General features: G+C 35.2%; 1 protein-coding gene across 2 annotated transcripts; it reads left to right on the top strand.

Annotated features, from left to right (window-relative positions):
- Nucleotides 1-750: 750 nt before the first annotated feature.
- LOC106872089 (geranylgeranyl transferase type-2 subunit beta) lies at nt 751-17,682 on the top strand. 2 transcript variants are annotated; one of them, XM_089349420.1, is made up of 10 exons: nt 751-931; nt 3,636-3,743; nt 5,436-5,633; nt 7,421-7,526; nt 9,585-9,637; nt 11,689-11,799; nt 13,007-13,118; nt 13,649-13,737; nt 16,415-16,489; nt 17,383-17,682. In XM_089349420.1, the coding sequence occupies exons 1-10, from the start codon at nt 929-931 to the stop codon at nt 17,524-17,526; spliced, it is 999 nt and encodes a 332-aa protein (XP_089205546.1). In that variant the 5' UTR covers nt 751-928; the 3' UTR covers nt 17,527-17,682. The 2 variants fall into 2 exon arrangements, with proteins under 2 accessions (XP_089205546.1, XP_089205547.1); XM_089349421.1 differs by lacking the exon at nt 751-931 and adding an exon at nt 1,002-1,138.
- The last annotated feature ends 465 nt before the right edge of the window (nt 17,683-18,147 follow it).

Genomic DNA, 18,147 nt, shown 5'->3' with positions numbered 1-18,147 from the left:
AGTTGAAGATTTGAATTAGAGATTAAGAATTAATATTGTAAGATAGGGGTTAAAGTTTCGGTTTAGGATGAGGGTTCAGGGTTAAACGGAGAAAGGGAATTTTTAAAAATGAATTATCGTTTTTTTAAGAATCGCAAGGAAAGTTTTTAACTAAACAAAAATGTTGTTACCTAGTCCGATACTCTGACAATTGTTTGTCCAGCAGTTTATTATATTTTAAGCAAATTACGTTAAAACATTAAGGGCAGTTATCTGAACCCTGACAACGCCGGGTATTTAAAACTTTTGTGGCGTAGCTGATGTGATTTTTCCGAGTCGATCTGTAACGCTTAGCAAAAAGTTAAAAAGTCAGCTTTCGTTTGAAAAATGTTATCTAGTTCATCTGAAACACTGCAAACTGGGTCCAGCTCCCTACTGGATGTACCTAAATGGGCGAAGGTAAAGAATACGCACACCCAGTGTTTAGGGTTACGCTGAAAACGGGTGGTGTGCGTATTCTTTACCTCCGGCCCTAAGTATCTAGTTTGCAACTCAAATTTATTAGTTATCAACTTTCTAGCCTTACATGTGTCTACATAACGTTTTTAAAATGAAGTTGTGTCCCTTTAATTAAAACAAATAATTTTAATATCAAACAATTAAGAATATACATTTATAAAATTATTCTCAAAATATTATTATAATATTTGGGATTTGAATTTTCCTAATGTAAAAAAAAAAGTTGGTTAAAACTGGCAAAACTATTTTTTCGAAACCGGTGTTAATAGAAAATATATTCCTCGTTGAAGTGTTTCTTTCTTCTTTTCTCTTGTTACTGCTTTCTTGTAAATAGATATATACATATATGTATATATCTACGTTGTCTTTTTTATTGTCACGAGGGAAATCAGTATAACTGTTTTATCTGGATAAAATTTAAATATCGGATATGGTAGGTGTAATTGTATTTCACTGATATGTTATGGTAATTACTATGTAAATTACAATCGTGTTGTACCCTTGTTACAAAATAGATTTGTACCACGCCAAATATACGTCGGTCGATAAATGATTTGAAGGTTTTATTTCTAAACTGCCAATTAATTAGTATTCGACACTAAAGAAATCTGTATAATATACCATTAATTTCTAGTTAAAGGTGAATATTTGTGTGACAAGAACCTCTTTTGTCATTGATATTTTGTTATGTATGGTAGCTAGTTATGTTTTTATCTAGCTTAGTTCTACTTTGTGCAAACCTCTAATTGAAAACGTTCCCGACATGACCATTCCATTTTTTCGTGTTTTGTGTATGTTATAGTTTAGATCCTCTCTGTAAGACGATAAGGTGTGGTTTAAAGGATATTTATCTGCTATTTTTAGCAGGTCTAGTGACATTGTAAAAGTCTTTTAACGAAGGATCTTTGGTACTACTTAAATAAAGAGGTCCCGATTATGTGGGCGTGTAATGACACCCTAACCAAAAAAAGACTAACCCTAAAAATAACCCTTACCCTAAAAACTACCCTAATCCTAAAACTAACCCTAACGAGTGTGCACTGTAAAAACATATCGTTACGTAGATGCATCGGGGCTTCTGTATTTAAGCAGTGCCGAGTCTTTTCTGTCCTTTCTAACCGTAAACTGGTTGATGTCTGAATATCTCAATCCTGTATCTGTATTATTGGTAGTGGGTATTTCTATCTATCTGGTTAGAAGTCTGAGTATAGCTAACTGTTCGACCATATGTATTCCTCACTAATTTACTAGCATTGTATCTGTTGAACACCCACTCTTTTTTTTTAATTATGTAGACACAAAACAAAAAAGAAACTTAGTGGCTACTCTGTATTGATTAAAATGCCATGATATGAATACCAATCATTGGATTATCTACATTGCACTTAAATATATTTACCGACGCGATCACCCCAGCAACTCCACCATGTATTTCGGATAATCATTGTGATTTCTCACATTGGCACGAGGCATCAAATCTGCAACAAGTTGAATAAGTAGTACTTTACAGATATTTATTTTATCGATTTGGAGAAGCGACAAAGTAAAGTACCTGTTCAGAAAAATAGGGAAACAAGATTGAATACTTCGAGATATAACCCAACGCTCTAAGAGTTCTTACAGTCACTCCCTTGCCTCCAATAATTCCAAAAGAAACGTAAATGCTCTGACAAGAACCGAAGCTTAAATTCAGTTACATAACTTTAAGTGGATGACAAACAAATCTTCCACTGAGTTGCTGGGCTAGTGTATTGCAGAGAAAGTAAGGCATGTATAGTTAGTATATTGTCTCAATAATCACTAAACTTCTATATCTAATTTGAACTCAAGACCAATGAACTAATAAGCTGACACTTTATCCACTGAGTCTTTATCCACTTTTTACAGTAAAAGTACTACTAACTATAACTGTTCCATTCCTAGTAACATGGTAGGATTTTACTCCAACCCTACAAAATAAAATACAAAATAACACACAAGTTACTTATATTGTGTCCACTGCAGTCTGTGGATGCATAGTTATATTTAGGTAGATCTGGATAGCAATAATCAAGTGTCTCTGTTTGGAACTGAACAAATATTTAAATCAAGATGATGCTATAAAATTACCATTCTCGGCATCAACATTATCATCAACAACACTGTGCAGTGTACAAATGTAAGGTGATTCCAAGTAACAAAATACCAAATCCATTTTAAAAACTGAGAGATAGTGGTAATGTCAAGATCATAAGAGCCTTGTTTCTGACAACCAGATCCAGAAAAGGGCTTGTTTGACAAACCCTGCTTAATATGGGCTTAATTCAGACAAGTTTGGCTGCATATCGAATGACCATATTTCATAAGGCTTTTCCACATTGTTATTTCTGGTGATTGTAACCAGATACTGTCCATATGGATTTGTTAGCTTATTGCTGTCCAGGCCTATCAGATGCACTTACCTCTTCTTTCATCACCTCTAGATGTCTCACTCCCCAAACCTGTACCACTCTTCTGAATAAGAAGAGTGGGTATAAGAGTAGAAGGAGTAATGATATGTGATATTGTAGATCTGATCAACTTATATTGCAGCAACACAAGAATATTGAAAGTCAAGCCTTTTATTGCTATATTTCTAATCTAATGAAATTCACTGCCTTGCATGTTTCAATTGATTTTTAAAATAATTAAGAATTTAGAGGGATTAGAACTAACTTTTTCATTATTGATATATTAAACTAGTGTTTAGCATGTAACTGAAAAGGGTTTTTTTCTGATTTGGAAATTTAATTTTAGTTGTCTCTATTTCTAAAGCTAGAAACCAATTATCCCAAACCTTCTGTGATAAGTGTTTAATCCAGGGAACATTTACTTCCCATCCTGGAATTAAGTATCAGCTTAAGGGATGAATGTGGTTCATGAATAGATTGGATAACTGGTATTCTGTTTCATCTTGATTCATCATTGTCAATATATTTTTGGTGATTGTTTTTATTGCAGTGGTTCTTATTAAATGAAATCAAATTGAACTAGTTACACTTGACTCCAAGTGTTACTGAACATCATTGTACTTTGTGTGTGTGTGTGTGTGTGTGTGTGTGTGTGTTGAATTGGCTTGGTGAGTTGGAGAAGTAAAGGATCTTTGATTTTCATTGTAGGTTACTCCAGTAAAAGATGTCACAATCTCAGAAAAGGCACAGACGACTCTTCTTTTGCAGAAACACAGTGACTTTATTGCAGCCTATGGCACAAAAAAAGATGATTATGTAAGTTCAGAAGTCAATACAATTTATCAAATTATAACCAAAGTTAGCTTTCTAATATAAAATCACTACTGAAAGTCAAATTAACAACATTCTATTTAGATTTTCATATAACTTTGTAATGTACTGGTGTCACATAAAAACACCTATGCTGGTGTCACCACATAAAACACACTCATGTTGGTGTCACATTTAAAGCACCTGTGCTGATGCTATGTATAAAGCACTGGTATTGGTACCATGTAAAAAGCACCCAGTACACTCCGTAAAGTAGTTGGCATTAGGAAGGGTATCCAACCATAGAAACCATGACAAAATAGACAATTGGAGCCAGATGTAGTTCTTTGGCTTGCCAGCTCTTGTCAAACCGTCCAACCCATACCAGCATGGAAAACTAACATTAAATAATAATGATGATGATTTTTGGAAATTTGTACATCACAAAGATAATGTGCAGCTTTAAATGGAAATATGTCTGATGCATATATACTTGTATTCTATATGTATGTGTATAGTATTGTGTCATTGGACATGCAGTAAGACCACTGGGAAATCCCTCCCAGTGGTCTTACTGTATGTACTAATCAAAATTCCCACCTAGAAGATTGATAATTCCAGTTCAAATTCTCACTGTCTTACATATATAACATTCTGTACTTCCATTTGATCATTGATGCTTGGTTACTAAGTACACTCTTGTTGAGTTACTAATAGATATTTTCATAAATAGTCGAAATCTAGTATTTGTGATTAAAGATTGAAAATCAAAGTGTTTTGAAATTTCAAAAAATGTTACCATAGAAATATAAGCATTATTACTCTTGTCATGTCTGATGGCAAACCTCAGTACAGATAATGTTTTCTCATTTTTATTCTCATTAATACATTTTCATCTTTGATTGATGCTGTTTAGTCATGAAGTTCATCTGAAAATTGAATTAACTGCAAAGCTCTGAGTAATGGCTCATAACTCAGCTGTTAAATTAACCTCACTCTACTACTTGTATTGAGTACTTATCTATTCATTACCTCTAATGTATGTGGAATTTCAACCATGTTTCATGGTCTGCTACCACAACACCTCCTTTATAGGATCCAGTTAGCTCAAGACATCATCAGGAGGAACCACGTCCGGTTTCGGCCCCTACTCCTCTACTGTTTTGACGTGGCAGCCCCCCCCCCTTTCGGAGGTGTCTTCAGCTCTAGTGTTGAGTGCATGTCTTCTTTCTTCTATTCCCTGGCCTCTTCGATGCAGCATCAACGAGTGTCAGCGGCCAACTGACTGTCTTGTCAAATTTCCTTCTAAATACCTGCTGCTAGGCTCCAGTGGGCAGCCTCAGCAAGTTGTCACGTGACACTGTCTAAACTTTAACTGACGAATGGGGGGCACGTAGTCTTACCCGCTGCTAGGCTCCAGCAGGCAGCCCCAGCAAGTTGTCACGTGACATTGTCTAAACTTTAACTGACCAATGGAGGGCGCGTAATCTTAGCCGTCACCTGTCAATCAGCGAAGCCACTTCAGTGTCAGCCTGTCTCACCTAATGATGTTATTTTCCTGCCGGCATGTTATGACTTTCAAGCCATTTTTGATCTTCCCGCTTATACAATTTGTAGATTCTTTAGTTTGACATCCAAAGAAAGTACGAAAAAAAATTGTTGATTATTTTTATACCTCTCTATGGTTTACAATTTCAGGAATATTGTATCACAGAGTATCTCCGAATGAGTGGCATATACTGGGGATTGACTGCTCTTTCATTGATGGATAAACTTGACAAAGTTGATCGAGATGAGGTGTTAGAATTTGTCAAAAAGTGTCAGCATGAAAATGGAGGCTTTTCTGCAAGCATTGGTCACGACCCTCACCTGCTTTACACATTGAGTGCTGTACAGGTACTGTTGCATAAAGCAATGTGTAAACACACATTGCTTTTTATTCTAGATAATAATTGTATGTTATATTGTTTATTAATACATTGAATGATATGTAAGCTGTTAGATGTATGTAGTTTATATACTGTGTACTGTATCAATGTGGAGGCGCAATGGCCCAGTGGTTAGGGCAGCGGACTTGTGGTTATAGGATCACGGTTTCGATTCTCAGACCGGGCGTTGTGAGTGTTTATTGAGCGAAAACACATAAAGCTCCACGAGGCTCCGGCAGGGGATGGTGGCGAACCCTGCTGTACTATTTCACCACAACTTTCTCTCACTCTTACTTCCTGTTTCTGTTGTGCCTGTAATTCAAAGGGTCAACCTTGTCACACACTGTGTCACGCTGAATATCCCTGAGAACTACGTTAAGGGTATACGTGTCTGTGGAGTGCTCAGCCACTTGCACGTTAATTTCACGAGCAGGCTGTTCCGTTGATCGGATCAACTGGAACCCTCGACGTCGTAAGCGATAGAGTGCCAACAACAACATAGATGTATGTAGTTTATATACTGTGTACTGTATCAATAGTATCATGGGTAGTTTGCTCACCAAGTGTCATGTGAATTGTTCAATATTGCAGGTTTTGTTCTATTAAACTTAAACTACTACATGATATGGAGAAAGTGTAGTATGTAAAGTTAATGTATATTCAATGCGTAGAGAATATGGTGTGGTTTACACATCACATAATGTGTAGATAGTCTGGTGTATGGTTTACACACAATATAATATAGATAGATAGTAGTTTACACACCAGGTAATGTGTAAATAGTTTAGTCACACACTACATGATGTATAGATAGACTGATGTATGATTTATATACACCACATAATGTGTAGATAGTTCAGTGTTTACACACAATTTACAGATAGTATGATGTATAGTTTACATACAACATAATGTATAGATAATGTGGTGCATAAAGTCATGTTTAATTTCTGTTCAAACTCTTCACAATTACATTGCTGTTGTATTTCGCTATAGGAAAACAAATCCTCCTTTAAGACAAATGTGTGTTCATAATATACTTGATTCATTAGTATAGGGAACTTCAGGACACTCACTGTTTCAACATGGTTGTGTTTTAGCCACAGCCACCCTGGAATTATGAACCTAACAACAGATCATGGCTCTTGTTTATAGTTTCAGCTCACAAATTATTTGATGATGTATTCTGATATCTGTCAACCTTATGTGCTGATATCAAAATGATGACTTATATATTCATTCTTAATACGTTCCAGCAGATTTAAATGTGAATATGTTAATTGCTGTTGTGTTTCGTCAAAGGAGAACAACTTGCCCTTTAAAACAAATGTGTATTCATAACATTCACTGTTCATTGTGCATATGACAATTATCAGTTGGCAAATATCATCAAATAAGTATCAAATCTTTGATGCTTTTACATTTTATCACATTTCCCTTTCTGAAAGTCTTAAGTCAAGTAATGTCAGATCACTAACCATAAAGTATATGGACCTTTGGTCCAGATCTCAGTCATTTAGGTTAAGAGATGAGGAAGACATTTTATAATTGACTAATGTTTCATTAGCTAGCAATGCTGAATTCAAATAATCCTCCTATAAAATTGCACGGGAATAAGACAAGGAATTACTCATTTGTCAACACTATGTGAAGATTAAGTATTGTGTTGTGTCTAAACATTGTTACTACTATAGTTATATTTTATCAGTGTATGTCTGTGTCATTAGCTACATTTGTTTTGCTTTTCCTTTGCAGATCCTTACACTTTATGGTACCACAGACACAGTGAAAACTGCTAAAATTGTAGAGTATGTGAAAGGTTTGCAACAGGAAGATGGCAGCTTTATTGGAGACAAATGGGGTGAGTAGTTCAATATTTCTGGATAAGCATAAGGCAATGAGCTGGCAGAATTGTGAACACATTGAGCAAAATTTATGTTCTAAGTTCAAATTCTGTCAAGGTTGACTTTGCATTTCATCCTTTTGGGGTCAATAAAATAAGTACAAATCAAGCACTGGGGTCAATATAAAAGACTTACCCCTTCCCCCAAACTTGCTGGCCTTGTGTCAAAATTTGAAACCAGTTTTTCTGGATTAGCATAACCAGTAGAGCACAAGTATTTAATTACAGCCCTTTATGTTCTGATTTCAATTCTCACCAAACTCAAATTTACTTTCCATTGTCATCAAACGCAAATTTACTTTGCATCCTTAAGAATGGATAAAATACCAGTCAACTATTATGTTATTATAATTAACGAGCGTGGCTGTTGCCAGTATCACCTGACTGGCCTTCGTGCGGCTGGTGGCACATAAAAGCACCCACTACACTCTCAGAGTGGTTGGCGTTAGGAAAGGTATCCAGCTGTAGAAACTCTGCCAAATCAGATTGGAGCCTGGTGTAGCCATCTGCTTCACCAGTCCTCAGTCAAATCGTCCAACCCATGCTAGCATGGAGGGCAGACGTTAAACGATGATGATGATGATGACGATGATTATCCATGCACAGAAATCAGTAATCATTACCTTCTGCTGCTGCTCCTGCACTTCTTCCTCGCTGTTATTATTAAACAGATAGGCTACACCATGAGTTTTGTCTTTGGTTTCCTGTTTGCAGCATTCTGCTATGCCTGTAGCAAGAGCACTTAACTTTTGAAAGATTAGCTGTAAATAGGGTACGGCATGGTCAGAAAAATTCGCCTCTCTAAGCAACAGCAGTATAAAATTAAAAAATGGTTTATGAACATGCAGTAATGGATTTAAGAATTCCTTTGTGTATAACATGACTTGGAAAAAGATGGGCTCTGCCAGATTGATATTACTCTGTGTGTGTATAAATTAATGAAATATATGTTTGGGCCAAGGCTGAATAAAGAGATCGAGCACCTTTGATTATAGGTAAACTTAAAATCAGTGTTAAACAGTAATAACAATTACTGGAACTCATTAAATTAATAGTACTTAATGTGCATAAAAAATAGGAATTGTCTGATATATAAAAAAGGAATTTGTGTGTATGTGTTTTTAATATATATATATATATATATATATATATATATATATATATATATATATATATATATACGTGCACACACACACACACACACACACACACATGGTGAATGCCATGAATGCAGAAGTCATGTGAAGGAAAAAAAATGAAGCTAGCAAGCTCCATTAGATCTGCAACATACGTGAGCATGTATGACAAAATGCAAATGGTTTGAGGGGAAAACTGAGTATAAGGGTTATCAGACGTAGTATGCAAGAGAGAAAACTGTACTGGTGTGGTCATGTGATGCATATGGATGAGGACAGATGCATAAAGTGCTGCTTGTTAAATATGGATGGAACCTGTGGAAGACGGAGACCCAGGAAGATATAGGAGGAATTAAGTGAAGATCAACCTCAGGATGTTGAGCCTCACAGAGATGACAAAGGACCAAGTTGATTTGCAATCTGAGACTTGTTGCATGCAGTACTCTTCTCTCTTCTCTTTTTCCTTCTCCTTCCCTCTCTCTGCCTTGCTCTGTGTCTCATTCTGTCTCTGCCTCTCTCTCTCTCTCTCTCTCACATGCACACACACACTCACACACACACACACAGAGTAAGTAGTTATTCATTGATGTACTAAATAGTAAAATTCTTAATTCTAACTCTAGACCATATTACTGTGTAACATCTGCTTACAGTTTGGAGGACTTATATACTGGCTGCTGATGCAGTGGTTAATGACTTATCAAATATAAGCTACCAGCTTCTCAATATGGCTACTTGTGTTCTCCCTCCCCTTTATTTTACCAGAAACCAAAATAGTTATGGGATCATCTAATTTATCAAGAATATGATGTGATATCCAACACTTGCCATGTATGATAATAAACTCACTATTTTTTTTTTAATTTTTGTCTTTTTCTAGGTGAAGTAGACTCTCGATTTTGTTTCTGTGCTGTTGCTACATTAAAGTTGTTGGTAAGTTTCCTCACCACATAACATTAGTTCTATTTTTCTCTCTGTGTTGTTGGTACATGAAAACTGTTAATATGCTTCTCAATAATGCTGTTGTCATTCTGCACTCTCTGTGATACCTGAGATTCTGCATGGATTTGCTCTTGGTCCCATGCTGTTTGTTGTTAAAATACACAGACAATATTAAGCTTTACTTTTAAATAAAAAGAATGGTTCCTGTACACTACAGATCTTTTCCTCAAACTATAGATGCACAAAAGATGCAGTAGGATTGCTAGCAGGCTAACACAGATATGTAGCAGATACACAAAGAGTAGTTAGAAACAAGAACACCCATGAAATAAGTTCTTTCAAATGCCACAGAAAGTTTCTGTTGCTTAACCAGGGGATTTAACCCTTTAGCATTTAAACTGGTCATATCTGGCCAAAATATGACCCAATAGTGTCATTCCAAAACTAAACAATCACATAATCAAAATCTCAAAGCTCTGAAATAATGGATGATTAATTCAAAACAATGAAAATAAATTAGTATTACATTTGACCGTTGCCAGTGCCCATGGACTGGCTCTTGTGCGGGTGGCATGTAAAATACACCATTTTGAGTGTGGCCGTTGCCAGTACCACCTGACTGGCCTTCATGCCGGTGGCACGTAAAAGCACCCACTACACTCTCAGAGTGGTTGGCGTTAGGAAGGGCATCCAGCTGTAGAAACTCTGCCAAATCAGATTGGAGCCTGATGTAGCCATCTGGTTTCACCAGTCCTCAGTCAAATCGTCGAACCCATGCTAGCCTGGAAGGCGGACGTTAAACGATGATGATGATTGACAGAATATTGTGAATGCTAACGAGTTTATCAGCTGTGTTTTGAATGCTTAATATTCAAAGTAAGAACTGAGAGGAGAAACTTCAAGGAACTATTACTTCTGCTGGAAACAAAGAGATTCTCTCTAGAGTGAAAGAGGTATTGTATGAGGCTTGTGTATAGAGTGTGATATAACATGGGATCAGAATATAGGTATTGATTGTGGAGGATAAGTGAAAACAAGCATACTTTGCATTATGAAGTGTAATGTTAGTACGCATGAATAATAGAGGACATATGACCTGAGGAAAGAAAAACCTTGATTTAAAAGGAATCAGATGTAGTGTGCAAGAGCAAAGACTGAATTGGTATGAACATGTGCTATGTATGGAGGATGACATTGAATAAAGAAGGACTAAATGAATCAAGTGGGAAGAACTCATAGAAAAAGAAAACTAAGACATTGGAAGAAGTGGTAGTATCTCCACTTAAATATGGATGTTCTGTTAGAACAAACTATACTGCTGTAGATACTATGGTGGAAACTCTAATATTGGCTATTGATGCAAAAGGCACTCTTGTTTATATTGCTAGCAGGGAGATAAATTACTGCCATCTCCAATACCAAAACCCCCAGATCACATGATTTTGACCACCCTTAGTCTTGTCAATGATAGATGCTTGACCACTAGAGATAGCAGCGACTCATCTCCCCACCAGCAATATATAGAAAACCAGTGCCAGAATAGGCACTAGTGTCGCAATTAGCCTAATACTGCCTCTGTTGCTAATATATATTGGAAGAAGTGGTGATGCTGTTCTCACGAGGCTGAACTTCACAAAGAAAATAATGAGAAACTACAAGTGATGAGATGTTTTCCCAGAGAAGCCCCTTCAACTCATGCAAGTATGGAAAAAAAAATGCAGACATTATATAATGGTGATAATGATAGATGGCAGAATCAGTGAAGTATTCAACAAAAATACTCTGCAGTGTTTAGTTACATTCCTTTACGTTTTGAATTGATATTCCAGGATAGTAGGCTTTGTTTTCATCCTTCTGAATATTGCATTACATCTTACTTCACGTCTACTCTTTTTAACCTCACATCTCATATCACCTATATCACAATCAACCTTATAAATCTCATCTCTTACTTTATATTGCCACTACATCACTTCTTCTCATCTTGTAATAACTTTACCTCACACAGACCAACTTTTTGTTTCACTTTCCTTCTTCCAAAGGGCAAGCTAGATGCAATTGATGTAGACAAAACAATCCAGTTTGTCCTCAGCTGTATGAACTTTGATGGGGGGTTTGGCAGCCGTCCTGATAGTGAGTCACATTCTGGACAGGTAGGTACAATATCTTTATTGTTATTGTCAACATTATCTTCAACACAGCATGTCTTTCATTACACAAAAAAAATAAAACATGTGAATTCATAAGCTGCACCTCAAAGTTTACAAGATAATTTTTTTGAATTTTAGAAAAATAATTTTCTACAATTTAACTAAAATTTTACCAAAATAAATAGAAAAAAAGCATTTTTATTCGACTTTTTTTCCTTCTCTATTGGAATGCAATTTAGCTTCCATCATTGATTGTGCAAGATTTCACATGGTTGTCATTATCACATGATCAAGTTTCATGTAAAAGAAACAATAAATTTGAAAGTCCTTTATTAGCTGTGCAACTGTTAAATTACTGAAATTTATGACATCTTATGAAAGTTTTATCAAATTTATTAATGAGAACCAATTTTACCAAAACAAAAAAAAAGTGTGATTAACTTCAGTCTCCTCACTCACACTACATGTATATATATACCATATATACACAGCATAATATTTCCAGACTGCTATGCTACACCTTACACAATATACCTAGGTTTCCACATCACACTAGGACATAATCTACATTGAATCCTGTACAAGGGGGTGCTGAAATGTTCCTGGCTTTAAGGGTATCATGAAAGGCCTAGCTGGAGGCCCAACCTTCTGAGTTCTTCTACAGGGCTTAGAAAAACTGAAGGACCACTGCAATAAGTGTGTGAATCTGAGAGGGGAATATGTTGAATAAAATCATAATTAACTGATCCTCCTGTATTTTCTTTTACTCGCAGCCAGGAGCTTTTTAGCACCTGCTCATATTAAACTCTACTCAATCTAACTTTACTGCTACCCTTTATCTCACATAAAGGGTAACAGTACAAAGTGTAGAGTAAAGCATCTCCCGTCTCCCATGCTGTACTCTACACACCCTACCCACTCTACCATGTGATATGCTAACACCATACACACACTGTCATACAGAATATATCCACAGTGCAGCACTATATCTTACACAACATACTCTGACCACCACACTACACTCTACCCCAGACAACATACCTAAACGACTACACCTCACCTTATACAGTGTATGAAATGTCACAGATACATCATACACTCAACTTACACACATTACACACACATATATTCACTCACATATTACCCACTTTACACATGCAAAACACACACACAGAGTTGTAACTATTGATATGTTATATCTTCATTGCAGATTTACTGCTGTGTTGGGTTATTGGCTATCACAGGTAAACTACACCATGTCAATGCTGATATTTTAGGCTGGTGGTTGTGTGAGAGACAGTTACCTTCTGGTGGACTGAATGGTAAGTATTAATCCTGCCACCACAATTTGTTAACTGTTACACAAGCCAATGAGAGAGTGTCTATGTTACTTCAAAAATAATCCTTCAAATCATTTCCTGCCATCTTAAATAAGGAAAGGAAATACTGGATAATATAGTCCTACATATCCTAAAAATAAATGGGTATGTTTACAGCTGGGTATGTTCAATTAGGGTTTATGTACAGTTAAACAATAACTGTTAATACTAACAATGAGAACAAAATAAATCCCAGTACTTATTTGATTAAACTTGAAAGGGTAAAAGGCAAATTAGATGTATTTCTTTACTTTTATAATACATCATAGTAATAATCGTATTTTGACATTAGTTACACATTAAACAATATAAGAATGATAAAAGTAGCATTGACTCTTTCTTGACAGGAATATGTAGTGATATCAAATCTACAAGATTATAGAAGAAAATATTAAACTGAATATCACATGCACCATAATGAATTTGTAAAATTCCATCCATAACAACCTAAAATTTAAAATTTCTTTCAACAGGTCGTCCTGAAAAATTGCCTGATGTCTGTTACTCCTGGTGGGTGTTATCTTCGTTAAAGATTATTGGAAGACTGCATTGGATTGATAAAGTAAGTAACTAGTTTTCTCTTGTGTTGTTATTAAGGCAGCAAGCTGGTAGAATTGTAAGCACGCCAAGTAAAATGCTTAGCAGCATTTCATCCATCTTTATGTTTTGAGTTTAAATGCTGCTAAGGTCAACTTTGCCTTTCATCCTTTCGGAGTCAATAAAGTAAGAACAACTTGAGCACTGGGGTTGATGACTAGTCTATGCCCCCAAAAGTTCAGGCTGTGTGCCTATAGCAGAAATTGTTATTATTATTATTGTGACTATAGTAGAAATTATTGTTATTATTGTGCCTATAGTAAAAATTATTATTATTATCATTCAACTACAGTAGTAGTTGAATAATATTCTTAAGGCTGCAATTTACTCACATGAAGCATCTGTCAGAGCTTTGTTGCTAATTCAGTTCTTAACCAAATTGAAAACTGTTAACATTTTTGAAGTGGACTGGTCCATATTTTGATATTAAAAATTTGAGATTTGGTCCAGTCGAAAAAAGTTTACATCAAAATTTGTAGCAACGATATAGGAGAGTAAGCAATGCCTCCAATCAAGTTTAGATCTAAATAACTTTCTTATCTTAAAAGCAAAAATATATTTATCTTAGCTTCAATGATAGAAGAAACCATGAGAAATTTCATAGTTTTGGTCCCATGCAACAAAAATTTGTATCAAAAAAGTTGTAAGCTTAAATGATAGAGTTCAATTCAAGGAATTTCATATCAATCTCATGCAATGAAGTTTTAAAAGAAAAATATTATGAGTGTTTCTTTCTCAAATTTGAGGGTGATAATATAGTTCTATACATTTTAATGAATATAGTTCTATAAGGGGACTTTTAATATATGTCACCGACATCATTGAGGTAAGGCAAAGATTATCAATGACACCGCTAATTTGCAATTAGTTTAATTACGTCATCTGTATTAATTAATGCAATTATATCATGTAAACACAGTCCCGTAATATCCGAGACGAGAAACAGAATCATTGTTTGACAGGAATTTCTCAGTTTTTAAGACTTCTCAAAGAATCATTCAACTACGGTAGTAGTTGAATAATATTCTTAAGGCCGCAGTTTACTCACACACAACATCTTTCAGAGCTTTCTCGCTAATTCAGTTCTTAACCAAATTGAAAACTGTTAACATTTTTGAAGAGAACTGGTCCCTGTAAGTAACTCTTCCAATCAAGTTTAAATCTAAATAACTTTTTTATTTTAAAAGCAAAATATATCCATTTTCTAATTTTATTTCCAATATTTAGTTTTGTACTGAGTCGATGTAAATAAGGTGCTCTTCAAATACTAATCTTATTTTAATTTTTTTTAGATTAAATTTTTTTTATTTTAATCCAAAAATAATAATTCAATCACAAAAATAAAAAAAATTAAAATATTCAGAAATTTATTAAATTTATTATTCAATTTTCAATAAGGTAAAATCTTAAATTATTCTGACTTCAAATGCCACCAATGTCAACTTTGCCTTTTATCCTTTTGGGGTCAATAAAATAAGTACCAGTTGTGCACTGAGGCTGATTTAATTAACTAGCCCCCTACCTCCTCAAAATTTCAAGCTTTCTGTTTGAAATAGAAAGAATTATTATAATTTTTATTGGTGAGTGGAACTGATTTTAAAAACTAACCTCTGAAATTCTCTTTTTTTTTTTTTTTTAAATGGTGCATGCAGTTATTTCAGTTTCTTTGACTTCAGCAAAACTAATTACCAGTGTTTTATGGGGTTTTAAAGAGTTAACTGATTGAGGAAAGTATTATATGGGTTCTCATGTTTAAATTCTTTCAGAATTTTATCTGTGGTAATATATACTTTCCAGTGCCCATGGACTGGCTCTTGTGTGAGTGACACATGAGGTTTTTCGAGCGAGATCGTTGCCGGTGCCCCTGGACTGGCTCTTGTGCGGGTGGCACATAAAAGACACCATTTCGAGCGTGGCCGTTTTCGTGCGGGTGACACGTAAAAGCACCCACTACACTCTCTGAGTGGTTGGCGTTAGGAAGGGCATCCAGCTGTAGAAACTCTGCCAAATTAGATTGGAGCCTGGTGTTGCCATCCGGTTTCACCAGTCCTCAGTCAAATCGTCCAACCCATGCTAGCATGGAAAGCGGACGTTAAACGATGATGATGATGATGATGATGATGATGATGTCTCACTCTACATATAAGTCCATTGGCAACATGGTTTATGGTAGAAATGTCTTTTGCTGCTGCTTCTGTTGTTGTTATGGTTACAAGAGCTAACAATGTCTGTGGACTGTGCACTTGTTAACACACTCACTCACAACAATGTTTATAGTTAGAACTGTTGTCCTAGGATATCCCCAAGTACCTCCTACATAAATAAATCTATAATACAAATTAGCTGATCATACAAAGCACTTGACTAAAGTTTATTTTATCTATAGCCATAACATCTTTATTGTGAAACATATTCAACAAATTAGATTGAAAACATTTTGAGGGACTTTATCTATCTGCTATACATTCAAACCACAAGATTATATACGAGCTCCTTCACTGGTCCATTTTATAATAGTTATTTGTAGTAGTAGTTCCTACATAGTAATGCCTGTAACTGTTGTTTGTGAGACAGTTAAATGATGGTTTACAGACAAAATAGTTAAATTTTAAGATTTATTTATTACATTTTTCTTATTTCAGGAAAAATTAGTTCGGTTTATCCTTGCATGTCAGGATGATGAAACTGGTGGTTTTTCTGACAGACCTGGTGATACAGTATGTTTGATATTTTTTTATTTCTTTTTTCTTCTTTTTTCTTTTGAGTTGATACCATAAGCTGAAAGTATCATAGTATAAGAGAGCTTCTCTTAGTTTTCTGTGTACTAAATAATCATAAGAGGGTAATTCTTCTCTGTGATAGAACAGTCTATTTCAGATTTCAACCAATAGGATCCTAACACAGGGAGCTAAATTAAAGAAACACCTGTCTATTATACAATGCTGTCTTCCTCCTTACTACTAAGAATAGTGAATTCTGCTTCTTGAAAGAACTTGTTTACTACTAGGTGGACTGTGTCAATGAGAGTTAAATGCCTTAACTCTGGGAGTTGTTTTATGAATTTATTCAAATTTAATGGATGCTGTGCCCAAGAGGTTACACGATGGGACATTAAACCTGGAACTTGATGGTTGGGAAAGCATTGGTGACATGAAGGGCCTCTGGCTATAGAATATATGCCTCAACAACTTCCATCTGACACATGGAAAAGTGGACATTAAATGATGATTATATACATGTGTATATATATAATGTATGTCTATGTATATATATCACCATGATATATATATATATATAAGAGAGAGAGAGACGGATGAATGGGTGGATGGACAGATGGACGGACTAGTGTGGGGGCAGGGCATGGAGTCAATTCAGTAACTATACAGGCTCTCACATACAATGTGCCATGCATCTAATTTATTTATTGTAACAAATGCTTCAAAACCATTATAGCACCAAACTGCAAAGACAAACATTTATGTATAGAATACTTTTTTTAATTTTGAATAAGGAAATGATTGAAGGCTGTAAGAGTTAATTGTTAAATGTAAATTACCACTTAAGATATCATTTGTTTTATTGCCATATGTTTTTTTTTTTAACTCTCCAGGTGGACCCATTCCATACACTGTTTGGTCTTGCTGGACTATCTCTGCTTGGTGATAAGTCTATCAAAGAAGTGAATCCAGTTTTTTGTATGCCCCAGGAGACTATTGACAAGCTTGGCATCAGACTGCAACTTCTCTCACTTTGAAACAAATCGACTTCCATTCTTAATAATCAGACTTTATTTTTCCAATACAACCATGTTTTATTTATTCATTTCAAGTTTGTACAGCTTCAAACTCTTTGAACTATATTTCAACAGCCCTAATCATTGTGACAAATAAATTATATGTATATAATTTGATATAGTGCTCATTATCATGATCATTGTTTTAACATTCATTTGTCTATGTTTGCATGTGTCATATGAAACTTGAAGGGTATCAAGTGTATTTTCTACAGCTTGATACCCTTCTTGTTGCCAACCATCACTTTTTTAAAGTAAATATTTCCTCTAAACTTCCAAATATGAACTATACAATGGGTGGGTATGATTGCATGAAAGGTTTCAAATGAACAACACTGTCTGTATGACAAGTTCACTCATTTATAACCAAGGCATGATTTGATGACAAGACTTACTCTCACACACACCTTTATGTATACAATGGACTTCTTTCAATTTCCCTCTACCAGATCCATTTATAAGGTGCCATACAGTGGAGCTGAACCTGAAACCACTTGTCAGAGAAACATATCATGCTGCTAGGTCTGTTTTAGCATGGTTTCTGTAGCTTGTTGCTCTTCCTAATACCTTCCACTTTACAGA

The sequence above is a fragment of the Octopus bimaculoides genome, chromosome 3 (assembly GCF_046866305.1).
Source record: "Octopus bimaculoides isolate indiv1 chromosome 3, ASM4686630v1, whole genome shotgun sequence".
NCBI classification, from domain to species: Eukaryota; Metazoa; Mollusca; class Cephalopoda; order Octopoda; family Octopodidae; genus Octopus; species Octopus bimaculoides.
Note: the sequence above shows the minus strand (reverse complement) of the source record. Positions and strands in the feature narration are given on the sequence as shown.